We start from the raw sequence: 26511 nt of genomic DNA, 5'->3' as shown, positions 1-26511 counted from the left end.
TTGAGTAAGGTCGGCAAATTCTTTATGAGGTTGAGGTGAGGTCCAGATTTTTGAGGTCAAATGCCCACCTCTGGAACTTACGGGTGATAAAGTTGGCTTCTCCTTATCAACTGCCACAGTGCTAGAAAGTTAGCTTCGAAGGGAAGAGAGCGGCAAGAACAGGATGTTTAAATTCTGGATCGCACAATGACCACGGTCGACCAGTGCATGCGCTTTCCCCAAGCCCTTTCTTGCTACGATATCGCTAAGGCAAAATTTTTCGTATCGCTTCCCTCAGCCAGAGGCGCCGATGCTTGTTTGCGGTGCTGCACTATGGCAACAGTTATAGCGGCTGCGCCTGCAATTTCAGACAGGATTCACGCCTCTCCCTGCGATTGCGCAAATGATCGCACCTACCTGAAGTAACAGCACGCGTGGAAACGCTCGCGTCTTACAGTGCTGATAGCCGCAGCTCCTGAAGTTTCTTCTGGATCCTTGCTGGCGTACTATGACGTCTCTGGTTGATCAACGTTTTATTTCAAACAGACGATAACCACAAATTGCTTTAGCGCTGTACAATATACGTTTCAGGATTTGGAAGCGTCCGTATCAGTTTCAGCGGGGTTCCTGTCTGTCACATTGGACTGAACGCTGTGACAGCGTTGCGGTGGCAGGCGGGTGACATTTGTCCCTGCTGGCGTGAGACTGACCATGCGGAGGACTTGTTCTATTTCCTGGCTGGAGAAGATCAACGTTCCCAGTGTGTTCATTGTGAACAACATGGAAAGGACGAGCGCGGTCTTCAGCACCAGGCCGGTTAATATCTGCATTAAACGAGATGGCAAGGACAGATGGTCTCGATATGGCCCATCAGAAATTTCGCTGCGTTTTGTTGGTGGCTGTTAAGAAGCGTGCACAGGACTCGTCTGTCCTGCTATTTGCAAAGGAAAAGCGAAAGCAAGAAAACGCGCCTGAGTGTCATAATTTAACTTTTTCGTGGCTGGGCAAACGCAGCAGAGTAGCAAAACTTATCTGGACGCACATACTAACCATTCGCGTGCAAGGTATATCCAGTGATTCACGTAGCATCAACAGCGGCAGGGACATTGGTAGGATCACATTGGCAGAAGCGATGACACCAACAGGAACCACAAAATACAGTGGGTGAGTGCGTGCAGCTGAAGCCTGCAACAAAGATGGCATCCAATTTGCTTTCTGTACGACGCAAAGGTTGTCAGTGAGTCTCTATTTCCCACCATCCCTGCCACCGTTACGTTCCAAGTTGCCTCTCAATGCAATGTGTTGTACATTTAGTGCTCTACAGACGTAATCGCTAGAGTGGGATTGACATTCACGGGGCTGTGTTTTGGTAAAATTACAGGAAAACAAGAAAAGTATACAACCCCAGATCTTGATCATTTGATCACATTTTGAATAACAGAAAGGTTCACTCCAGAGAAATTTGCATCAGGAGCCGCCGCGGTGGCTCAATGGTTATGGCACTCGGTTGCTGGCCCGAATGACACGGGTTCAATCCCGGCCGCGGCGCTCGAATTTCGATGGAGGCGAAATTCTAAGGCCCGTGTACTGTGCGATGTCGGTGAACATTTAATAACCCCAGGTGGTCAAAATTTCCGGAGCCCTCATTACGGCGTCTCTCATAGCCTGAGTCGCGTTGGGACGTTAAACCCCCAGAAACCAAGCCAAATTTGCATCATACATTAGCGTAGTGAACATGTATTCGGTGCATGCTGCGAAAAACGGCGGCAGAAGAGTACGCAACCTTGTTTGGTTAAACGCCGACGCCACAGCGCACCAAGGAGACGCACTTTTTTCTCAAGCGTCCAAAAAAAAAAAAAAGACGGAGACACAAATTTCTGCATGCAACAGACGGGAGCCTTCCGCAGTGCTACAAGAGCGCTAGCGGGAAGAGCATGGCGGGTGCTGGTTAGTTGGCATTCACAGAAAGGAACACATATGCGCACATGAAAGTTTAGAATGGCGGGTAAGAAAGGCATTCACACACAGTAGTGAAGACGTATACGGTTCTGCATGAGCTTTCGTATGGGCCTCTTTTTTGTCACTGTGATAATGTTTTGGCGTCTAGCTAAAGCGTATAGCCATTTTGTGCGTCGTATTTCGTCTGGCGGAAGACAGATTAAAATGGAGACTTTAGGGTTAGGCCTTTGTCTTGCAGCCGGCTCAACTAGACGATGATTGTAATGGCGTATTGGTTACACGAGGCAGGCGAGTGTTCTTTATTCTTCCAGTTACGAAACTTCGAGTCCAAAAAGGGGTAGAAACTGTGGCCACTTTCTGGAGGTTAGCAGGAGGTTTGCAGGCTTTGAGAAGTTCACACGAATGCCGCAAGGTGCGTGACAAACCGCTCGCCTCTAGAGGTACTATGATAGCTTATGTACCGACCTACAAACCTTAGACCAATCAGCTCCCCAGATTTCGGTACGCGGCCCTCTGAGGAACTGCGCGACTGGTATTATCAAAGAGCGCGCGCCGGTGCTACGACAGCGCCGGAAGAAGGCTCACGTACTATGCGCACCACCACGGGCACCATGAGGTCGTTGAGGGTGCTGTTGCCGATGAACTCGGAGAGGAAGGCGGCCAGGACGCAGAGCAGCAACTGCGCCGTGTGCGCTGACCGGCGCTCCCAGAAGCGGGGACCGATCCAGTCGAACAGCACGTTGACGACGTTGCGCTCCTTTGTGGGGAAGAATAGCACACCTCAACTGTGAATTCACTGGCAGACACTGCGGGGTGACCTTCGAGGAATTTTCTCTCACTCTGCCTCTAATTATCAGAAAGGCTGATTTTCGCGACTGCAGACTTCGGTCTTTATTAACGGCGAAGCGAATGCAATACAACAGTAAAGGATTTCGCGGTAACTGAGGCGATATTTCGCCTGTATCTGAAGGGGAGCATTTTCGTGTAGGGGAAAAAGTATTTTAGCGCCGAATATGTTTCCTAGCGAGATTGAATATTCTGGAGGTATCTAATCGCACATCGACGCGTTATGACGGACACGTTCACATGCACAAGTAGTGCAAGTCGTGAGGTTCGGTGTAGTAGCGGTAATGGGCGACCGTGGAAGGAAGGAAGGAAGGAAGGCCTCAAACGTTGCTGGCACATACCCACTACGGGGGAGTGGCCAAGACACAGGCGGTTAATTACTGGATACAGGAAATTTTTGACGGGAAAAGCAGTGGAAATAGTATGTAGTCTGATTGATTGGAAGAGGGAAGGAAAGCGATTCAGTTAACTTGGAGATCGAAGACGGGACAATTGCTTAATGTGCATAATAGTGGATTAAATGTCGCTCGAATAGCTATCTACGCGAAACAGTCCCCATATAATTATTGCACCGTGAGATTTAAAAAAAAATGCCGCTCTGTCCTTCTCTCTGGTTCAAAGGTACGAGAGCGAACATAGCATTAAAACAAGACCCTTATAAGTAGAATGCTGAGAGCATCCAATGAGTGGGGGAGAACTGGCGTTCGCTTTTCTGTGGCAAGCGCTTGACAAACGGCAAGCCTCGGGACGGTTGCTTGACATTGTAAGTGTAATTCCGGTCAAGGTGCATACGAACAGGACATGATTCTGCACTGCCCGTGCGACAGTGATGTTCAGTTGAGTGATTCGAAATTCCCTTAATTGGACCGAAAAATCCCTATTTCTGACCCTTTTTTTCCCCTGGGAAAACCAGGAATTTGAAAAGAAGGCAAAATTTAGACTTTAAAACTTCCCTAAAGAAGGCAAAATTTAGACTTTAAAACTTCCCTAACCCCGCCGCGGTGGCTCAGTGGTTACAGTGCTCGACTACTGATCCGGAGTTCCCGGGTTCGAACCCGACCGCGGCGGCTGCGTTTTTATGGAGGAAAAACGCTAAGGCGCCCGTGTGCTGTGCGATGTCAGTGCACGTTAAAGATCCCCAGGTGGTCGAAATTATTCCGGAGCCCTCCACTACGGCACCTATTTCTTCCTTTCTTCTTTCACTCCCTCCTTTATCCCTTCCCTTACGGCGCGGTTCAGCTGTCCAACGATATATGAGACAGATACTGCGTCATTTCCTTTCCCCCAAAATCAATTATTATTATTATTATTATTATTATTATTATTATTATTATTATTATTATTATTATTATTATTATTAATATTATTATTATTATTAAAACTTCCCTAAAAAACCCGTAAGGTTCCCTTTTCGCCATATTTTGCTCCTACAATTTCATGAAAAAGTGAGAGCTCCCGAATGGAACGTCACTAAAGCGCCATGTTCTGAGGTCAGTGAGCAGACCAATTTTGAGATTTTGATGTGACGTATCGTCGTTCTCTCTCCGGCCGCACAGAACACTCATTGCCCAAGTGATCTCCATAGTGTGACGAACACTTTTACAAGCGCGGACAAGACCTTAATCATGCATTTTCAATCACAGCACCAACCCGGTATTAGATTGACCCTAATGTACAGTCAGTCAAATAAATAAATATTTCCCGATATTGCACATCGAAATAGGTGGTTGGAAAAAGCTGCTTTATAGATAGCTCGAGCGCAGCTTTGTTGTGATAAGCATTATAGATTGCATACTCATCGCAACTTTCTTTAAAACAAGTATACATGTATAACTGAAAAGTAGCCAGCATTCCTATTACTAGTATTTTCGACCATCTGGGCATCTTTAACGTGCTGTGCGATGTCAGTGCACGTGAAAGATCCCCAGGTGGCCGAAATTATTGCGGAGCCCTCTATTACGAAGCCCTTCATTACGTTTTATATCGACCGCACTTACTATCTCGGACCTTTTGAACCGGCGAGAAGCTGAGCAGTTATTGTGGACTATTCAGATTCAGAGACAAAAAAATTATGTTGGCTTCAAGCTGCAAGCTATAGATAAATGAGATATCAGGTATGGAAGATTTTTATCTCCCTGGGCGCCATGCCCGCAGCAAGTTTCTTTTTTAGTGAAACGCAAACAGCCTCTATGCATGGTGGATCAGTGGTTGTGCGTTCGTTTACCCAGTCCAAGGTCGTGGGATCGAAGCCCGGCCGCGGTGGCTGCGATTCAGAGGAGGCGAAATCCAAAAGTCTCGTATGCTGGGCGATCCCGGCACAAATTTTGAACATTTAGCCAAAATATGCAGCCCTCATTTTAGCTGTGTCATCCACTAGTTATCTATGTGTTATCAACTGCTGTAGCGTGAACAGTAAATCCAACGAAGCGTACGTAGCACGCTCTTTATCTGCTTTCAACCCAATGTCTCCATCAGCTGCGAATCTATCGGCTGTTGTATGAATTGTTACGTCTCGCCTACGACGCGCGGTATAGCCGGCGCGGATGCAACGGACGCCGCGGCTTCGTTCATCGCGGCCGCAACGCCTCCCGCCAAGCGCGTCCAGGCAGGTTTCAGTGCCACGTGTCGTCGTGTGTGTGTGTGTGTGTGTGCATGTTGGTGCCCACGCTTGTCAAAGCGCGGCAGCCGGGGAGAGGAGCTCCCCAACTGGGAGGCGAGGAGGTCTGACCGGCGCCGGCCTGGCGGACGCGCCCGTCACGTCTGGACATGTTCAAGCGTCGCCGTATCGGACGCCTCTTCCCAAGCCGCTCCTTCTTGCCCTCGACTCCGAGGGTATATAAAGAGAGCTGCCCCGGACGCCAAAGAGAGACTTCGATTCCTTCCTTCGAGTAACGTGGTCGCCCTGACCGGCTGCTCTTTTGCGATGCCAGAATAAACAAGTTGTTCTGTTGCCAGTCGACTCATCCTTTGCCGGGACCTTCGAATGTTTCCAGCTTTGCCCCAGGCCGCCAGGCCAACGCTACCCTTGGGGCTTGCAACCCAAATGCAACAACTGGTTGCCAGCGGTGGGATCCCGACAACGGAGGCCAGCAGCGAAGATATGCGGTCAACTGTATGCTGAGCAGCTCAACGACCATCCGGGAGCAGTGCAACGAGCCCTGTGTGATGACTGGTTGCCTGCAGCGGAACGACTGCGCTGAATTCTTGGCTGCGAGGTTTGGTGAGTGCGGGACTTTCTTCTTCTGAGTTTTGCCAGGCTTTTGTTAGTGTCAGAAACAGAGCTGGTAATTGTGTTGTCGTTGCTGCCGGGTTAGTTTGCGGCAAGACAATAGTAGGCAGTAGAGAAAGCAGCATTCGGAGCAGCCATGGATTTGAAGTCGTTGCGCAAACCGAAATTGCTGGAGCTTGCAAGAGAGTTGGGTCTTGATGTCTCAGACAAACTCAGAAAACCAGAACTGCTAAGGGCGATTCTTGAGTTGGAGGCTGAGGATGACGACCTGTCGGAATGCCTTGAGACCATTGAGGAGAGGGAACAAAAAGAAAAAGACGAGCGCGAACGTAAAGTACACCACCACCGAGAAAGAGTGTGCGTGTCTCGTGTGGGCCGTTCAGAAATTGTCATGCTACCTAGCCGGCTCGAGGTTTATCATTGAGACGGATCACTGCCCTCTCCAATGGCTGCAGACCATCTCTCCCAAAAATGGCCGCCTCCTGCGCTGGAGCCTCGCTTTGCAACAATATTCCTTTGAGGTGAGTTACAAAAAGGGGAGTCTCAACGGTAACGCCGATGGCTTAAGTCGAAGCCCCTAACGTAGGAATCCGCCTCAAAGTTGTTGGTTACTGATGTTTTCTTCCTGAGGCAGGATTTTTAACATATTGCTTTTGTTTAGTGTTTCTAAGTGATTATGTGCTTTCTAGTGCAATTTTCCAATTTGTGGACGCGTTCTGAGTGCTGCTTGACTACTGTAAGGAACTAGGCAGTAGTATAAAAGGGGAAAGAGCCTGGCAGAGCTTAGTGAGGGTTGTCTCGTGCTTGCTGACTGAGCGGTTGCGTTTCGGCGTAGTTCTAACGCTTGCTGGGAACGAGCACAAAAATGGCAACTCTCCCGAAGTCACTTTGCAGTGTCCTGTGTGATCCTGAACATGTGAACGAGGCCTTCTCTGTGCGCTGCGCTCAAGCAACGTCGAGGGACGATCGGTTTCGATTACGAGCATCATCGAGCGACATTCCTCTGGACAGCGGATGCAGTCCCCTGACCATCGGGATCTCCTTCTCCCGGCGGGGCGGTCTGTTACGTCTCGCCTACGACGCGCGGTATAGCCGGCGCGGATGCAACGGACGCCGCGGCTTCGTTCATCGCGGCCGCAACGCCTCCCGCCAAGCGCGTCCAGGCAGGTTTCAGTGCCACGTGTCGTCGTGTGTGTGTGTGTGTGCATGTTGGTGCCCACGCTTGTCAAAGCGCGGCAGCCGGGGAGAGGAGCTCCCCAACTGGGAGGCGAGGAGGTCTGACCGGCGCCGGCCTGGCGGACGCGCCCGTCACGTCTGGACATGTTCAAGCGTCGCCGTATCGGACGCCTCTTCCCAAGCCGCTCCTTCTTGCCCTCGACTCCGAGGGTATATAAAGAGAGCTGCCCCGGACGCCAAAGAGAGACTTCGATTCCTTCCTTCGAGTAACGTGGTCGCCCTGACCGGCTGCTCTTTTGCGATGCCAGAATAAACAAGTTGTTCTGTTGCCAGTCGACTCATCCTTTGCCGGGACCTTCGAATGTTTCCAGCTTTGCCCCAGGCCGCCAGGCCAACGCTACCCTTGGGGCTTGCAACCCAAATGCAACAGAATCCATTTCCTGCGCAGCGATTTCCATTGCAGAATATATTATTTACCAGAAAGACCGTGCACTGACATCGCACAGCACACGGGCGTCTTAGCGTTTTTGTGGAGGCAAAACGCTAAGACGCCCGTGTGCTGTGCGATGTCAGTGAACGTTACAGATCCCTAGGTGGTCGAAATTATTCCACAGCCATCCGCTACGACACCTCTTTAATCCTTTCTTCTCTTAGTCCCTCCTTTATGCCTTCCCTTACGGCGCGGTTCAGGTGTCCACCAAGATAAGTGAGACAGTTATTGCGCCATTTCGTTTCCTCAAAACCAATTTTTCAACACACAATGCTTTGAAAGGCAGCTAAAAACTGTTCACACAGCTACCATCGTACCCTGCAGCCGGCCCCAGCGGCAGGACTACGTCACAGTGCACTGGGGAAAAAAAAGAAATTGAAAGTATGTAAAGGAGTGAAACCGCTTAGTCATTATTTTGTGCTTTGCGGGGCCTCTCGGGCCAATTACGCCATAAAAATCCGTAATCCTAACCGTGATCAGCCTATTTATGCGCACCGTCAATATACCGCAATCGCTGTCGTATCGAAAGCTCGAGTTTCGTATTTATGCGACGAGGGCATATGCAGTACTTCACGCGAAACTTGGGCCTCGATGTGACCCGCTCGCGAATTGCGCAAAAGCAACGCGCTCGCGTTTGAAGCGCCTGAAGGTTGTCCCCCCAAAAACGTAGCAGCTGCCTGCGAGCGCTACACACTCTCCCATACTGCCAAGAGCGCTCGCTGCGGCAATATTATACAACGCCGACTTTGTGCGGGCGATTCATGCAGGGTGGCCCCTTGAATAGCCCCGTCTCCGCACAGGCACACGTATGTGAGGCGCAACACGCGATGCACGGCTTGTGCAAACGAGCGACTGACTTGGGCGAGTTTCGTGAGCGACGACACCGTGCCGTAGGTGACGACCACGGCCCAGGGCATGCGGCTCCGGATGAGTTCCCACGAGGCCAGCCTCCGGAGCGCCAGCGGCCGCGTGCCGGCTGCTGGCAGCATGGTCATCACGATGGCCGAGATGCTCAGCAACGGAGCCTCCATGTAGTACCTGCGGGATGCGCGCCCGCTGACCCCAGGGATTTGCAGGCCTTGCCAGAGCGACCTCGACACCGGCAGAGAATGCTATCATGCGACACCTGGCTATTTAGTCGTGCTTTCAGTCAGCTGCAGGGAGGGATTCAGAATGTGCGTGGGCCACGTTCATGGAATTTTTACGACGTCCTGAGGCGAACCTTGAAACCACACCGTGTTGGTAGTTGTAAACTTACGAACGCTTCAATCAGCGGTGCTGGTAATGCATAACAGACATGAGACATATTGTGTGAAGGTACAATCAAGAGAAAGAAAAAAAGGGACTTTATCGTCGTTGATGTCGCAGTGTGCAAAATTCGGAGAACGTGGGTTCAGATCCCACCGGCTGCATGTGGTTGCTTTTTCTTCTGCTTTTGAATCAATTATCTTTAGCGATATAATAATTATGCTATTCCTCTCCCACCGATCCACTTAACGAATTAAAAAAAAAACATTAGGCTATGCCCCTTGGTTTCGGTGACTGTTGCCTTCCTCCATGTATGTCATAACGAGGTCCCTTTTTCCCTTCTTTTGTCTGCTCAACAGCTTAACGGAAGCCTCGGTTCTGGCAGTCTTGATGCCGCAAGTCGCACAAGAAGGTTCTCGCACAGCTTCCGCCCTCGCCGTTCGATCACGTTTCTAGTGGCATTCGTGGTAATACAGGACGTACTACGTCCGCCGATATGGACGAAGGTGGCTCGATCTGGTGAACGCTTTGACATGACTATGCATGGTGTTGTGAAATGCACACAATGCCTTTGGCCGAGAGAACGTTTACGGAATTCTAGGCAAATAACTTATTTAGAAAACACTAAGTGAACGTTCACTGCGTTGAAGGCGCGTTTACACATGTTCTTTTTCTCACGAAGACGCATCTTCATTAGAACTGCCTGCATTTCCTGCGCTCTCAAAGACCGGTGACGTCATCTCTGGCATTATTTTAAAAAATCTTGCTCAAGTATTCTGAGTGGTATTTGCCGTGACAAAAGGCTCGAACTCTTTATGCTAGCTTTGTATGATCCGCTTCTGGCGATAAACTAACGACATTAGTCTTTGCCAACATGATTGAAAAGATATGGATTCTATCTACCTGAGGCGATTATTCCCACTACAGCCCATGGCGTCGTCACAAATTATGTCGGTATACGCGTTTTATAAACAAAATGAGAGCTCTAAAGCATGGCCCAATGGCCTTACGGCGTCTTACAGCATATTATACATTGTAGGACATGCAGATGTATTCAAAATTAATTTTAGCTCTCTAGAAATATTGCACTAGTCGTAATTGAAATTACTTGCGTTGTTACATTCCTGGTAGAAACGGGGAAAGGAGTATAGACACCTAATGTTTGGGCTAGTGTTTTCTTTGCAATGACGCATAAGGCATTATCGTACATGTATCACAATGTAGTTTTCTCTCACGACCGCTTAATAATTTATAATTGAATTTCTTTCTCTTGCCATTTCGGTTTCAGTTTCAACCGCCGAGCAATGACTGTGATGTCTACGTGTGCTTATAGGTCGCGTGAAGCATGAAAAAACTGCGATATAAGTACTGCTTCGTCGTTTTATTTCACTATAATGCTAAAGCCAGCCTGCCTCACGAGACGGAATAACAACGAATGTAAAAGCAACGATTGCAGTTGTTACATGCCTCAAGTGACCTATAAGCACACATTGACGTCACAGTCATCGTTCGGCCGTTGAAACCGAAACCGAAACAGCTTGACAGAAAAATGCGATTCTAAATCATTTAGCGGTCGTAGGCGAATACCACATGGTTATTCACACATAGTAGCGTCTTCCGCGTCATTGCAAAGAAAAAAACATGCCACCAAAATTAGGTACCTATAAGCCTTTAATTTGGGCTAATAGCTTGCACATGTAAAGCCTTTGTCTCTATTTCGCCGAAGAACTCGTCCCCAGTAATAATCCGCAATGGTTGCAAACGGCACTCACGCGGCCTCGGTGCTTCTGGAGATGTTGGACGCGAAGTAGAAGGGGAAGCCCAGGAGCCAGTAGGTCATAATTGTCTCCTGAACGCTAGCGAAGGGAAACAAACGGTGCAAGCATATGCGCAGAGTGTGCGAGGAAAGTCGCGGAATCGAGTGCACTTAGGGCTCGTTCTGTCGTTACATTGCGATGGTGCGCAAGTGACACACAAACGGCGCACCTTACCATCGATTGCTGAGCTCTCGGAGCCTTGCTTTGGCGCATTTCTTGATGTCTTCTTGAATGGAATCATCCAGCTCTTCACTGGGAATAATAATAAGAAGAAGAGTAATAGATTTGTGGTGTTTACGAAGCTTGCAATGATGGGCTTTAAATGCTTGAGCGTACCGCACCGCCTCCGGTCGCGCGGTGCCGCCTTTGGACGTATGTGTACACAACTTGTTTTGTGTCGGTTTCGCCTGCTGCTGTGATATTATTATTATTATTATTATTATTATTATTATTATTATTATTATTATTATTATTATTATTATTATTATTATTTCTTTATTAATACCTCCACTGCTGCAGGAAAGGGGTATTGCATGAGGGGTGGGCAGAGTGTTCAAATGGAATGAGATACGGTGCCAGCCTTGAAACTTTGTACGGGATAAAGCATATTTTGCAGGCATCGCGGATAGAGCTCACTGAAAAGTGTTTCGCATTTGAAACTGCGTGGCGCCAAGTTTGAAAACTCAAAACGGGCAATGATTGAACTTGATTAATTTAGGCAAAGAGAGGCGAGGAGACGTCAATCCTTACGCATTCCTCCAATGCGAGTGCCGGAGTGATCTAAAATTTTTTTTGCCTTTCTTTTTCTCCGCCCACACTAGTATATGTCTAGCGTAAGGACGCTGGAGAGTGCGGAAATGCGTCGAATCGGGCGGATGCCTCCCAAACGCCCTCCAGTGCCTCCAGCATTTAAGATTCACAAACAATTGCGTACTTAATCAACATATTAACCACAGATCAGTGACACAAGCAGCAGCACCGCGCAAAAGGCTTTCACCTCACGGCACTTTAGGTCAACAAAGTGCTCCCCTGAATTTTTTAACGCATGCCATGTGCTGCGTCGGTACCACGAAAGCACCTGCGTGCGAAGCCCATTTTTCTGCTGAAACACCCCAAACTGTGAACAGGATTTGACGGAGTCTAAACAAACCGTCTCCGTTTGGCGAAAGTGGTGGCCTCCGTGTGCGTGTCGTAACGCCGGGCGCTGTTGCGCGCACTGCGATCAACATCGAGTGTGTTCTGCTTACGAAATGACTTACAAAGGGACCAGGTAGACGACGTAGATGAGGGCGGCGCAGACGAGGCAGCCGGTAAGGGCCACAGGCAGCGTCACGGTGAACCAGTTCCACGCTGTGATGGGTTCGTAGCTGCTGCACACGCGAACGAACTGGTTGCACGCGGCACGCAAAAACCTAGCCACGGCTGCACGAAAGCACTCTCGTTCAACGACCATACATGCGTGCCACTTTGCTCTGACCTGGTAGCCTCCGGGGAATCTCTCGTGCCCCTGCAACGGAAGATAAAAGCCTGTTCACACACCAGCCGCCACATTCCGTAAACCGAGGCCGCGAGAACGCCGTGAACAAGGGGCGCCGTCGCGTACTTGCTCAAGTTGCGTAGGATGGCTGCTCGTGCGGCCACGTTCCAGAAGCTGGCCAAGTTCCCGAACACGGCCGTCAGCGTAGCACCCAGAAGAAAAGCGGTCCGCAGACTCACGCACATTCTGAAAAGCGGGCGCACGACCATGCGCAAGAGAAAATTCGGGCAAAGGTAATGATGTTGAAGTCATGCACTTGAACGCAGTTTGTAAGCTTTGAAAATTCAGAACAGCAAGTGTCTCATTGCCGCAGTAACATTGCACGCTCCATCATGGCTGCAAAGCTGAAAGTCGGAGATATATATATGAACTTGCGTGGTACAGGAGGATCAGAGACGCTCCTACACACATGTTCGCACGGTGCTATCGACACCAACGTGGTTGAAGTGCCGGAGTAACGGATCAAATACACACACCTTGCCCGGCATGAACGCCATTTGCCGTCAGTGCACGCAGCGTAATGAAGATCGTGGCTCACGGAAGCTCGGTGTTCTACCGATATATTTGCAAAGCGAATGCTCACGTCTGGACTCTGCGAGAGTCGGTGCTGGTGTTCGGCTGAGATTCGAAGGATGCCGCTGGGAGAGAAAAAAAAAACATATTACCGGACAATCAGACATCTGATGCGACAGTTCTGCAAAAGCAGTCAGATTTACCATGTTTAATGCTTTTACTCTAAGACGAGGCTTCACACACGCGACAGAATTTTTGTGGAAGGTGAGGATGCAAGAGAGTGTGTGTGTGTGTGTGTGTGTGTGTGTGTGCGTGCGTGCGTGCGTGCGTGTGTGTGCGTGTGTGCGTGCGTGCGTGCGTGCGTGCGTGCGTGTGTGTGTGTGTGTGTGTGTGTGTGTGTGTGTGTGTGTGTGTGTGTGTGTGTGTGTGTGTGTGTGTGTGTGTGTGTGTGTGCGTGGGGGGGGTGCTTCTGGAGGTGGAGGCTCCTCTCTCGGGCCGGAGACTAGACATCACATTCTTAAGGAGAGGGGGTTACATTAGCACTTATTCCGCATTGAAATGACAGTTTCCGACGTGCGTCACTGTATGAGCCTCTGTCATCCACACACGCCGCACACAACGTGCTTTTGAGCGGCGGTAGCGAACGACAGCACTGCTCTTACACTGTTGGCCTGCGATGAACCGTGGCAACCTGTAGGCGGGCCTGGGCGGGCCGATGAAAAGGCGCGTGCTGTAGTCCTCCACCATCTTCAGAGGACCACTCTTTCTGGCGAAGATGCCTCCGTCGCTGGAGCGCTTCTGGCCGTCTATCTCGAAGCTCAACACCGAGGCCCTCTTAGAGTCGATCTTGGAGCCCATCCGGATCGCGGCCACGTCCTGCAGTGGAAATCGTGCACTAACGTGTACACTGTGCATGCAGAGGGAGGCGCACTGTTTCAGAGTTCGTCTCATGGACCGCACTATACTTGCTCTTTCGTGAACATGCAGGATTAGCATCTCGAAGCTGCACATGGGTGCTAGGGACACAGCACTCAAGGACTCCGGATTAATTTCGGCTGCCTGGAGTCTAGATTTAACGTGCACCGGACATAGTTCAGCTTACGGGAATGCTTGCATTTTGCCTCCGTTGAAATGCGACCGCCGCGGTCGGGATTCGATCCCGGAACCGAGCGCCTTAGCAGGAGTGCGCAACGAAATAAAATTTAAAAATGATACACAGAAAACGAAGATTCGGAGAAGAGGTATCCTGCAGCGAAATTAATATTTCACCTCTATCGCTCAACGCAGCCGGGGGTTGGACTGTGTATACCGAACCTAAACAGCCTGCCTCGCCCTGAACATCTCACAGAACTTCGAAGCAAACGGGCCCACTTTTCTCAACAACTATAGGGACATCCTGTTGTAACAACCTGATGTACGAATGGTGTTGTGGCTTGCGTGGAACTTAGACAAGTAAAAAAAAAGCGGATTTTATAAAGTCGGGATCTCCGTTCTTTTCCGGTTTGAACACGCTGTTTTAATTTTACTGCTTTTCTAAGCTGGCACATTAGCATGAACATGCGTTGTGGAAGGTGCAGAGACAGGTAACAATGCACTGACATCATACAAGAGATCCGTGTTGTGACCTATCAGCGGTTTTGTCCTTCATTGTTGAAATTCTGAATCCAATTACGTTACTCCGCTTCGATTAACGGAAGGTTTTGGCACGCTTCGGTGAACAGCGCTCTGGACAATCCCCGTAAATATCGTGGCCTTTATTTTTTAGTGCTATATACTCTCAACTAGGAATGCTAATTTTATACGGATAAGCTTCGCGACGTAGCAGAATCCCAAAGCGCAGAAGTGAATAAAGAGAGCTTGAGACATGTATCTATAGCTCAGATTCTTTAACGCTTGCTTGAAAGTTTAAGAGAAATGACACGCGCAGCATAGAATATATCCGGCTGTTCTAAAGGGCTGTCACGAAGAATTTCACGTGGTAAAAGCTTACGACGACATCAGGCCACTATTGAATTGTCATGTGATGGTTGAATGATGCAAACTCTAATACATTAAAATTGGCAAACGCTTGTTCTTCATATTTGAAATCATCTCTTGCTGTGTGTGAGCCATTGCTATTATCTAAATACACTAATAGGGCATCAATGGCAGTACACAACGCCATTTAAGAGACATTTTGCTTTTTTATATGAAAAGTCAGATCAGATTCGAGCCCAAGACTGTAAAAGCACTGAAAAAAGATCTCATTTACAATTAAGATACGTGACTTGGTAATTAGGGGGTGAGGGAGATCACTTTATGCAAAGCCAAGTTTCAGCAACAACGATGACGTGGAACCTCGAAAATTGAGCGCCAGAGACAGCTTTTCGTTGTCTTCTGATGGGAGGCCACACGTTTCGTAATAATCCACTTGCTTTCCAAATGAAAGGGCTTCGTATCGATTCTCGTTCCACGCAGGACGTTGAATGTGGGCGTTAACACTTCCTCGCCTTGAGAATGGAAGACCTGCGGCTGGCAGTGCGCATGCGTGGCGATGGTGATGCTTCGGGGGACGGGGGCGAGCGCCGCGAACTCGCTTGAACGGAGCCGCCGGTTGGCTTCAAGATGGACGGGCGCCGGGAGAACGGGCTGCGCAGGAGAAAACACCGTCCCGCTTTTGCCGTCCACAAAATACCGCTTTCGCGCAGCACTCGTGCTCTCTTAATTCACTGACCCTGAAGCGGACACTGAAACTGGTGCCAACATGTCAAGAGCTTAGTTCTAGCTGTTCATGCATTAGAACGGCGCATGATCGATAGACATGATCGACCGGCACGATCGACCGGCACCTTTGTTAGGCTACTCAGAACTAAGCCCCCGATTCCCTTGCGCGAGCTGTCTTCCGTTTCAGTACCAGCAAATTGTGCGACAGAGTATGTCATGGGCGTGCGTACACATCAATGTGAAGACCCAAGCGATAAGTCAGCTCGCACTACAAGAGCGTTTTATTCGAGGAATTAAGAGTTTTTTTTTCGGAATTTTTCGAGGTCCCAGTCTATTGTTGCTCTATAATTGCTATTTTAATGCCACTTCATTTGAACTGTTTTTAACGACCGTCCGTCGCAGTGCCATTTTCCAAAGTTGGCAGCCACGCACCGAGTCATGTTTCGAGTCATGGTGCTGGCACGATGCTTCACAAAGCGAGCAACGATGAAAGCCCCCCTCTGTCCAGTGCCAATTTAGGGCCAGGCCTTTGGTGGCTAAAGCTAGACCGTCTGCCTCGCTCGTGTGCCCAGTGGTTCTTTGGACAGACGGCATCTGAAGTTCCGCTTTCAGTTTCAATGTATATTCATTCATTCATACTGCTTGTAACCTGTCTGGCATTGTTGCGCACGTCTAGGTAGAACAATGCATGTGACAGCAGTTTCGGAGCTTACAGCGTGATATAGAACGAATTAAAAAAAAAAGACAAAAATGGTAGAGTTCATAAAGTGTACTCAGTAGCATCCGGGGTTAAGCGATGACACGTATGTGTACAGCCTAATTAAAGCTTTATGAAAGGGAACACGGGAGTGCGTGACAGATATTCTCGAACCTATAGTTGTGGCGATGCCGCAATTTTTTGCGGTGCTCCTGGTTTCCTACGTGGCGACCGCTATGACGTCATTGCAACCCACCTTAACTATTGGTAAGAGAGCGACCTGTGGAAGAAGCTTGCCTTGTGGTGACGATCACGTCGATCGACTCTGGCGGCGCGGCGTCCAGCAACGACGGGTCCGGGCTGGGTCCCGACTGCGCGCTGTCGGTCGGGGGCGCCGGCGACTCGGGCGTCTTGGTGCCCTTGAGGATGGACGAGCGCTTGGCCTGGTTGGCGGCGCCCTGCTCCGAGAAGGAGCGTATCCGGCGCACGGGCAGGTGCGGCGCCCACTTGGTCACCACGCCGAAAGGCTCGAAGGACGTTTTGCGCGGAGCCCGCTTGGTCGTCTGCGCCTGCACCGTCACGGGACGCCCTGCTACCGTGCGGCAGGTGCCTTCTTCCACTCACACCCCGAGGGACGAAAATTCCCCATGCAAGTGTCGACCGAAAGAGACCCTCGGATGTCGTCGGAACTGTATGTATACTTGGCGGGCTAGTCGGTTCGGTGGCTTCATGAAGCACACAGCGCGAAACGGGGCACACGTAGAGGTGAAGCAGATATCGTGCCCCGTCTTTTGTTCTTACGTGGCACGCTGTAAGCTTGATGAAAAAAAAGTTAATGCTAGAGTTTAACGTCTCGAAGCAATACATCGGTTCGGACGGACGACTCCGGATAAATTTAGACCACATGAAGTTCCTTAAAGTGCGCTGCCACCGCACAGCATACGGGCGTTTTTGTATTTCGCCTCCATCGAAATACGGCCGGCGCATTCAGGATCGAACCAGCGAGCTTGGTATCAGCAGCCGAACACAGCCACTGAGCCACCGCGGTATAAGCTTCATGATCCTTTTGGTCTACGTAGGGGGCAAGATCCAAGAAACTTTGTTTTTCGCGTTATTTAGGTTCGCAAATGATTCTTTGGTTGTCACAATTGTTCAGAGCTTAAGCGCTGGCCAACCATGCTGCGGCTCTTGTTGCGTCTTTGAAGGATAACGTTGTTAAGGCCCTATGAAATCACCGTTTTATAGCAGAGGTGCAAAAAAGAGTGTTTTTTTCGCGCACCCGAAAATAAAATTTGCGCATTTTTCCCCCTCTTATCAAGAGCAAATAATTATCCGTGCATTCATGAGACCAGAAGAACCGCCGTCCTCTCGAAAATTTGGCGTTTGTGCATACATTCTCTTTTCCCATTTCTTCGTGTCGAAAGCACGAGGCTCCGCGGGCTTGTGTCGTTGCTTTGGTCCCTTGTTGCATAAATCTCTTCACTCGACTGTCGTTCAGCTGCGGATTTCGACCTGCTGCCGGCACTATACCAAATAGCCATACCGGACAGTGGAATAGAGATATTTGGCTTGTTAAGCATAAATAAATATTTTGCTTCAGCACTAAGGCACAGCAGTGTCATTCTGCGCTAGTCTGTTCCAGAAGGCACTAATTCTGCTTACACATTCGAATTCACGACCTGCTAGCGCGCACCTTCCGATTACGCAGATAACGAAGTGTGAGCACGGAATGTTTAAAATTAATGCTTTTGTTTTCTGACCCGCGCATAAATCGATCAACTGAGGTACTTAAAAACTGCAATGACAAACGGTGTCTGCAGGAATCATGTGGGCAGCTGCTGCTCGCTAAAAGACGCCAGCCCTGAAATTGTTCTCTGCTTCAGCACAGGCCACGCCGACACGGCGAACGCTCGCGTATACGGCAGGGGACCTCGCTTCGGGCTGCTTGTGCTCCGCACGCGATTGCTATTCCTACCGCCCATCGTGTGTCTCCTCACTTGCGGAACGTGCCGTGCACCGCATACCTCCTCCTTGGCGTCGGTGGACGGCTCCGGGTGGATCTTGTACTCCTTGACGAGCAGCGGGCCGCTCGGCGCGGGCCAGTCGCTCTGGGCGGGGCCCAGTCCGGCGCCAACGAGGGTCGTCCTGGACTTTCTGCTCATAGCCTCGGTCATACGCACCATCTCTGGGCCCAGGCTCACGCGCAGCCGCTGCACTCATAACGAACGACGGCTGTTTTCTCCTCCGTGAGGACAGCCGACGGACCGCATAGGCACGCCTCCGAACTCCACCGTATTAACAGTGCGTTCTGGTAGCTTTTCATTTAGCTCCCTACAGTGCGGAATTCGCGGCCATATTAAGAACAAAAATGCTGTCTGGCAGGTTTTCTTGCTGGGTGAGAGGTTGCGCAACGAAATGCGGGAATAAAGAATGTTCGCGCTGACGCGCCAGCGTTCAAGATGAAGCGCCTCTACACCGAAGATGCAATGGTTAACAAATGGGCGATATTTACTCTCGAGTGCATGAAATCGCATTTCGTTCCTGTCAGGCTGTCTAACGTGCAACCGTCGGTTCAACAGGGGTACTAGAAAGGTCCTCCCTCATAGACCTCACGAGCGAATAAATTGATCGACTCATTAGCGAGCCAGAAAAGAGCTCTTGATTGAAGAAAGGAGTTACGTTCACGTGCGAGTGATATATACGTTACCGAAGGACGAAGCTAACGTTGAAAAACCTCAACCATGCACTGAAAATTTATGCCCACAGATTTCCGCGAGTACTCAAGTTGCAATAAACTTCTTACATGCAGGTCCGGCGTTCAAAAACACGTCTGGCAAGCTTGAGCCCTCGAAAAACGCACCACGTCGTCTTGCGGATCCGAACAGATCGACATCTCCGAGCAGCTCTAAAGTACAGGGGCGATGGAAAGAAAAGCGAACAGATTGGAGCCTATGCGCTCCGCTGTTCGCATTTCTTTTCATCACGCTTTTACTTCGGTGGTCGCAAAAAGACGCTACAGTCGTTAGTGATGCATTCTAGGACGACTCTAACGTCTTTTTTTTTCATACCACCTAGGTAAAAGAACGATCGAAAGAAATTCCAACAGCAGAGCGCGTAGGCGTCGCGTTGGCCGCGTTTCTTTCCATCGCGATAGTACAAGGGAGGAATGACTGAACCTATATACGTTCTGCCTTAATTAGATGAATCCTCTGAATACTGAAGTCGCTGCCCCTTGATGTTTCCAATCAGTTCACCCTCGTACAAACGTCTGCTACAGAAGGGTGGGGAGTCGGGCCGGTTGGCACGTGACCATACGCAAATAACAGCCCAAGGGCGCACAGGAACATCAAACAATGGTGGACTTTTTGCAGCCGTGGCTTCCGAGATACAGCGCTGGTCGGCACTTCGGCCAGTTCCAGCCGCACACTTGCGTTCACCAATAGGCGCCCCGGTTCTTATCACCGGCCACTGCCTGCGACATAATCTTCACTGCACCTTGATGTAAACCTGAAGTGGTGTGAGTTGTGGGGCTTGACGTCCCGAAATGACGCATGGGCTACGAGGAACGCCATAGTGGAGGGCTGCGGATTAATTTAGCATTGCAGAGCACACGGTTGCCTTTTGCGTGTAGCTGCGCTCGTTGGCTCATATTTGAGATAATTACCGGAGGGAAAAAAAGAAAGCACGAAAAGAACGAAATTTTGAGAAAATTACTTGATTTGCCTTCCTCGTTTTATGATTGCATTTTTGTCTTGTGGTGATTACCCTAAAAGCATTGTACACGAAACAAGTTGGCTAGGACGCATTATACGTTTGTATCCTATCAAAACTTTTATCAGCCGCACGATCGTGTGACAGAAAACCAACAAAACTTGACCTGTACCTGTATAGCAGCATATGCGTATAGAGACTGAAATGAAGGCCCCACGTAAATCCTACTGGGATTTGGCTTGGTGAATTGATATCTAAGCACATGACGGTCGAAAACGAAGCCATCGCGAACCATTCTAGCTTTCAGCGTTGCGCAATGATTTCGCACAGTCCTGCTTACCTGCTTGCATTTTTCATACTTTCGCCCCGTGCAAGAGCACTCGGCGCTGACGATCTTGACATCGCTAAAGACGTTATGGGCGGGGGACTACAATCGTGTGCTGTTCCGCTTGCGCAGCGGACGTTTGCAGGCACAGGTCGATCATTTACAGTTTATGTTTTACATCGACTAATACAAAGTGTTTAGATAAAATTAGGCGCTCACTTTCAATGTAAAAACGTGACTGAAGCGTGCAATCGAGGAAACTAGTTAATGCGCCCAGGCTGATCACAATCTCACAGAGTCCTCTAGGTTGCTATCTTGACTCGACTGCAGTGCCGCCTATAGTTCGTGAAAATCGCCAATACAAACCAAGAAAATCTGGGCAAATGCTACTTGTTCACTTGGCTACCACCACGTATTGCGTGGCGCAGAAAAAAATTACAATAAATATAGGAAGATGAATAATGAAAAGAAGAAATAAAAATGAAAAGAAGGCTACAAGAAATTAATCTAGGTTATGATCTGTCGTATATGTTAGGCGGAAAGGTCGCAGAGCAGCGGCTCCCCGGTTTAAAGTACATAGACGATATTGTACTATTAGCAGACAGCCAGGAAGATTTGCAAACTCTGGTTAATTGTTGTAGAGACGAAGGAGATGCTATAGGTTTCAGCTTTAGCGCAACTAAGTCAGGTGCGATGGTTTTAAACGGTACAACTGAACAGGTGCTTACCATACAAGGCCATGAAATACCCCGAGTGGCCGAATACAAATATCTCGGCGTATGGGTAAACGAAGGGCAGATGTAGACGGAAAAGCACGATCAGTCTCTCGTAGCAAAAGGGCGAAGAGATGCCGGGATAATGAAACATAGGGCATTGTGGGGGTACAACAGGTATGAAGTTCTCAGAGGTATTTGGAAAGGAATAATGGTGCCGGGGCTTACTTTCGGGAATGTGGTTCTGTGCTTAAGGGCTGAAGTTCAGTCGCGATTAGAAGTAAATCAGAGAACTGTCGGAAGATTAGCACTAGGTGCCCACGGGAAAACCACAAACGAGGCAGTACAGGGGGATATGGGCTGGACATCGTTCGAAGCACGGGAAGCTCAGAGTAAAACACTGTACGAAGAACGCCTGAGGAAATTGGACGATAACAGGTGGGTAGCTAAGGTATCTAAATACCTATACAGAAAGAGCGTTGACTCACAATGGCGGAAAAGAACTAGGAAGCTAACCAGTAAGTATGCCAGATACGAGGCCGGAGAAAGAGCATTAAACGACAGGTTAAAAACGCGGAAGGTAAAAATTCAATAAATTCAATAGAAAAAAAAACATAGTGTAGAAATGTATCGATGCTGGAAAAGGCATATCAGGAAGGAAGCGTTCTGTGATAACTCAAGAGGCAGTGCCCTACTCTTTGAAGCTAGATGAGGGTGTCTTAGAACGGGCAACTGCAAAAAGAAATTTAATGAAGATGACGACACATGTTATGTGTGTGTGGTAAATATGCAGAACAATTGAACACCTGATACTAAAAAGAGAGGGTATCCATTCCGATGTCGATACAGGCACAGTTACTTACCCTGAGGCTTTAGGGTTTAGAGATAACAATGGTCATGTAAATAAATCTGCGGTGGAAGTTAGCAAAAAGCGATTGGAAGATTGGTGGCTTAAAAAAAGACAGGTGATATAAGGTTAGAAGTGTAGGAATAAAAACGTATTTAAAGCAAATGGCGAATTTTAAGACCAGTTTACAACACAGTTAAATAAAAATAAAGAAGAAAAGACCGAACGTGGAGGCAACTGCCACCACCCCGTTTCAAAGGCGATGCCATCCATCATCCATGGCGGAATTTTTTAACTTATCGTACACCCCCTTGATTTCTTAGGCTGTCAGAAAAACTAAGTGCGAGCGCAGGAAGTATTGTGCAAGCCAGATTCTGCAGCGTGTAGAAAGAGTAGGTCGTCAATATACACATCTTCACTCACCTTCTCACCACACTCTTTAGTTTTGTCTCCAAACAGAAATGAGAATATCCCCTTTGAGTTACGCGGTGTCCGCAACTGGCCGCTGAGAGGTGGCTCTAGTTAGTGATGTACAGGAAAGCTGGGCATGACTAGATCAGAGCGCGCTATTCTGTCGCCATCAGGGAATTTCTCGCGAGCGCAGAACGAACCTTGGAGCGGTTCCTCACTCCGGACTCGCCGAACTGGTCGAACGTGTCGCTGCTGGTACGTTTTCGCGACGTTCGGGACCACTGCTGCTCTAGGACGCTCAGGTCTTCTTCCAGGTTGGCCATGAAGCGCTCCACAACGGCGGTGGTGAAAATAACGCAAATGTCGCTCGGCAACAAGAACGTGCTCACAAAGCTTGCAGCCACGGTGTACGAAAAGAGCAGCGGAGCCCTGGAGAAGACAGATGGAGCGTGGATAGGTGAGAGAACTGCGCAGACAATTTAGAAGTATAGAAAATAGAAAAATAGAAACAGCAAATCTCTTCTCCACAGCTAATTATATTGCTGCCAGCCTTCGCTGCAAAAATAACAACTAAAAAAACGGATGAAAAGAGAGGCACGTGAAGAGTCTATAGGCGTAGCTCTGTCGTTACGCACACAACTTCTTGCCGTTCTGTGAGTATTTCTGCGATGTCTGTGTACCTTGGTCCACGAGCAAACATGCAAACATCGTTTGCTTCCAATCGTTCAAATGAGTGGGATGTGGAAATAGCGCTTTTTCGAAACCTAATCAAATATGAATCAATTAGTTTTGCGAATATTCGCAACTTGTGAAAATATATCGTTCAAAACGAATATTGCTGCGAAATAGAGAAGCGCTAGTGACGGCACTATAAGTCATGGAGTTAAAGCTGTAGCTGTCGATAGGCGGAACACTGACCTAGATTAGGGGGCATGCAAACGAAGTCAATATATTAGCTTCATGGTCATCGCGTCATGCGTATAGAAAAACTTCTTCTTGCTACTGATGACGACAGTGAACAAACTAGCGCCAAATCTCAGCTGGTGAGAGGGACAAGAGTTTGGACCATAACCTTCGACGCAGGCAGAGTTTGTAAGCCTGGCCGAACTTTGTCGTATTGCCCGATCTTGAAGGCCATGTGTATATATGAGCATTATGACCGCTTTCACACGAATGGACAGCGTCGAGGCGCTGAACCCTCCTACCCGGATATGAACGATCGCGACAGCATGCTGTGCGGCACCGGAGTGAGCACTGTTACTTGAACGCTCATCGAAAAAAAAAAAATACTACGGCTTGCCTCCTTCGAACTTCGCGCCAATTTGTCGAAATCTATATTCGAGGACTTGAGAACGAATTAGATTCGTTTTGAATTATTTCGGGCATGCAGTACTCGATTAGTTCGGCGAATCTAATGGGGCATATTCGACTCGCTATTCGAAAATTCGAATATTCGCACACGCCTGTCACTAAGATATGTTTTTGTTTCCCTTTAATACAAGAAAACAGTGAACGTAATTCACACGTAATTCAAATAGTAGAGTAAAAGCGCCAAGCAGATGACCAGTGGGGCGTCATCCACACCTTTTCACGCAGTGTGCAACCCGAGAACATTTTATGTACTCTGACACTTTTCCTGGCAACCTGCGAATCAGGCATGTACGGAAGTATAGCTCAGACCCTGCACATGAGCCGATCCAAACCTAGAGGGAACACTCTACTGAAGTTTAGGTTTCTTTCTCATAATTCTGTGCGTGCTTAGCACGCACTAAAAGGGTGAGTTATCGCCAGTCTGTTCGTTAACTTAAATTGGCAGTTTGATTTTTAATTGCTTTTTCAAGGCAATCGTTGCAATGGCGTCCTTGAAAAAGGTAGTGCTGGGAGGCGAACCCAACCGTTCTACAATGAAAAAGAGCCAGCCACCTCTGAGACATCTGTCGATCATTTCTTGACGCATCCGATTCCTATTGACTGGCAAACAAAGACCGCAGGAAGCGTCGTACACGTGATGCGTGTTGAAATGACGCTTTCGTGACTTCAACTCGTCGCCTCCTCGCCGCCACTTTGGATAGACAACTCAGTGGGCTGGCCTACAGTGCCGATGCATCTAACTCGTCGCTAAATGAATCCCGCACTGAGCAGCTGCTGTTATTCTGCAAGCCTGCGGAGGCATCCATCGCCAGTGTCTGCACAACTGCACGACAAGCGGATCTGTCAGCGACAGCCTCTTGCTGAATTCAGTGTTCGTGTCAAAAGAAAAAAAAATGTATCACCCTGTATAACTCTGTGTTCCCAAGAACGCTGCACTTGACTGTTTGACTTGTTTAACCATATTATGATGTAACAGCGGAACGCTGGGCTTTCGAGTCTACGCAGGGGCCTTACGAGGGCCGCAGGAGCGCTTAAGCCCTGTTCCGTCGCTCTAAATGTGGCCAGTGCATAAGAAAGAGATTTATCCGTCGTTTCCGCCTTTTCTTATCATCCGTACACATAGTATTTGGATATCCACTCTTCTAATGTGCTCGACCGTATCGTGCTCTAGCGCTGACGTTTGAGTGTGGTAATTTGATAAGCAATGCGGTCACATTTTCTCTCTGCAGCCAGGTTTCACTGGCGCGCCACTGACCTGAAACCCAAATTGCACAGCACACGCAGGGCCAGCCTCGAGAACACGGGCGTCTGGTCGCCAATGATGATCACCATGAACAGCAGGCAGGCCGTGATCACCTTGATCTGAGGCAGGAGGACATTAGGGTGTGTTTATACACCCTGTATGTTACGTGTACAGGCGCATGTGGCGTGCTCGAACCCGACCTGATGAAAACTAAAAAAAACCCGCGCGTGCTGTAAAATGACAGAAAACTACCAGCATTTTTCGCGCACCTTTAGGTGAGCCTGTTGTGATCATGTGCATAGTGTGCAGATAAAAATTAGCTAAGAGAAAAAGTAACACATGACCCCCGGGTAGAAAGCACGGAAGGAAAAAGAGCATCTGTCATTTTAAGATTCCTTCACTATTTTCATACTCGTCAGTTTGTGAAATGTAAATAGCAATCCTTTTATCCAGCATTGGTGAGTAAAAAAATAAAAACAGTTCCAAAAGCCGTAGCAGCTGAACGAGCATGAAAAGATAAGTTGATTGCTTACAAAGCTCTGAAATGTTCACTAGTACAAGGTGAAGAAAGTTGAATCCAGAAGAATAAATCATTTAAAGCTGTTAAAAGAAACAGGTAGAACCATGCCCAGTCCAAGGTTACGAAAACAATTTAGCAACAAACAACTGAAGCGGTGACGAAAGCAACGTCACAGTGGGATCACTCCCATAAGTTTTGATGCAAGATTGCGCGTCTTTTTTCAGGACAAGCTTGTATATAAGCTGAAAACGAACGCTCGAGATAGAAACGTGCTACAGTGCCATATATTTACAAATTCGGTGGCTTCACGCTCTTAGGGACTCGACAGTGTTCTCCGGCAAGAACACCAGGAATTCATTTGGGCAAAGAAACTAACAGTGACAAACAAACAAAATATATGTCTTTCTCTAGAAAGACAAAGATTTTGCACACCCTGTTTGGCAACTAGTTATTTAGGCTACGCCAGGCCTCCTTGCAGTCTTAGAAATATGGTGTTTGTGAGGGTTTAACGTCCCAAAGCGACTCAGGCTATGAGAGACGCCGTAGTGAAGGGCTCCGGAAATTTCGACCACCTGGGGTTCTTTAACGTGCACTGACATCGCACAGTACACGGGTCTCTAGAATTTCGCCTCCATCGAAATTCGACCGCCGCGGCCGGGATCGAACCCGCGTCTTTCGGGCCAGCAGCCGAGCGCCGTAACCCCTCAGCCGCTGCGGCGGCTAGTCTTAGAAGTAGTAGCATGAACCGCCTTCACTATAAAGTGCTTCCTTCACTCAGAAACGTTAGGCAGGTGTGCCAGTTGTACTGCTTCTTGAAGGCTGCTAGCCGTGTCATGGGGGTGGGTACCTCCGGCTTCTTGGCCGTGGAAACACTAGTCAGACAGACAGACAGACAGACAGACAGACAGACAGACAGACAGACAGACAGACAGACAGACAGACGGACGGACGGACGGACGGACGGACGGACGGACAGACAGACAGACAGACAGACAGACAGACAGACAGACAGACAGACAGACAGACAGACGGACAGACGGACAGACAGACAGACAGACAGACAGACAGACGGACGGACGGACGGACGGACGGACGGACGGACGGACGGACGGACGGACGGACGGACGGACGGACGGACGGACAGACAGACAGACAGACAGACAGACAGACAGACAG

The 26511-nt window shown here is 48.9% G+C and overlaps 1 protein-coding gene across 1 annotated transcript in view; it reads right to left on the bottom strand.

The window, feature by feature from the left end:
• Positions 1-560: 560 nt before the first annotated feature.
• LOC144115299 (uncharacterized) overlaps positions 561-26511 on the bottom strand; it is a 44990-nt gene continuing 19039 nt past the window's right edge. The window contains exons 5-19 of the mRNA XM_077649639.1: positions 24828-24934; positions 22402-22630; positions 18219-18404; positions 16492-16763; positions 15284-15422; positions 13457-13670; positions 12865-12919; positions 12222-12467; positions 12004-12114; positions 10919-10996; positions 10700-10783; positions 8537-8717; positions 2528-2695; positions 1030-1164; positions 561-803 (exon numbers count right to left, since the gene is read on the bottom strand). Of these exons, the coding sequence (XP_077505765.1) occupies positions 567-803; positions 1030-1164; positions 2528-2695; positions 8537-8717; positions 10700-10783; positions 10919-10996; positions 12004-12114; positions 12222-12467; positions 12865-12919; positions 13457-13670; positions 15284-15422; positions 16492-16763; positions 18219-18404; positions 22402-22630; positions 24828-24934 (2442 nt within the window). The 3' untranslated portion in view covers positions 561-566. The remainder of the gene's footprint in view (positions 804-1029; positions 1165-2527; positions 2696-8536; positions 8718-10699; positions 10784-10918; positions 10997-12003; positions 12115-12221; positions 12468-12864; positions 12920-13456; positions 13671-15283; positions 15423-16491; positions 16764-18218; positions 18405-22401; positions 22631-24827; positions 24935-26511) is intronic.

The sequence above is a fragment of the Amblyomma americanum genome, chromosome 1 (assembly GCF_052857255.1).
Source record: "Amblyomma americanum isolate KBUSLIRL-KWMA chromosome 1, ASM5285725v1, whole genome shotgun sequence".
Classification (NCBI taxonomy): domain Eukaryota; kingdom Metazoa; phylum Arthropoda; class Arachnida; order Ixodida; family Ixodidae; genus Amblyomma; species Amblyomma americanum.
Note: the sequence above shows the minus strand (reverse complement) of the source record. Positions and strands in the feature narration are given on the sequence as shown.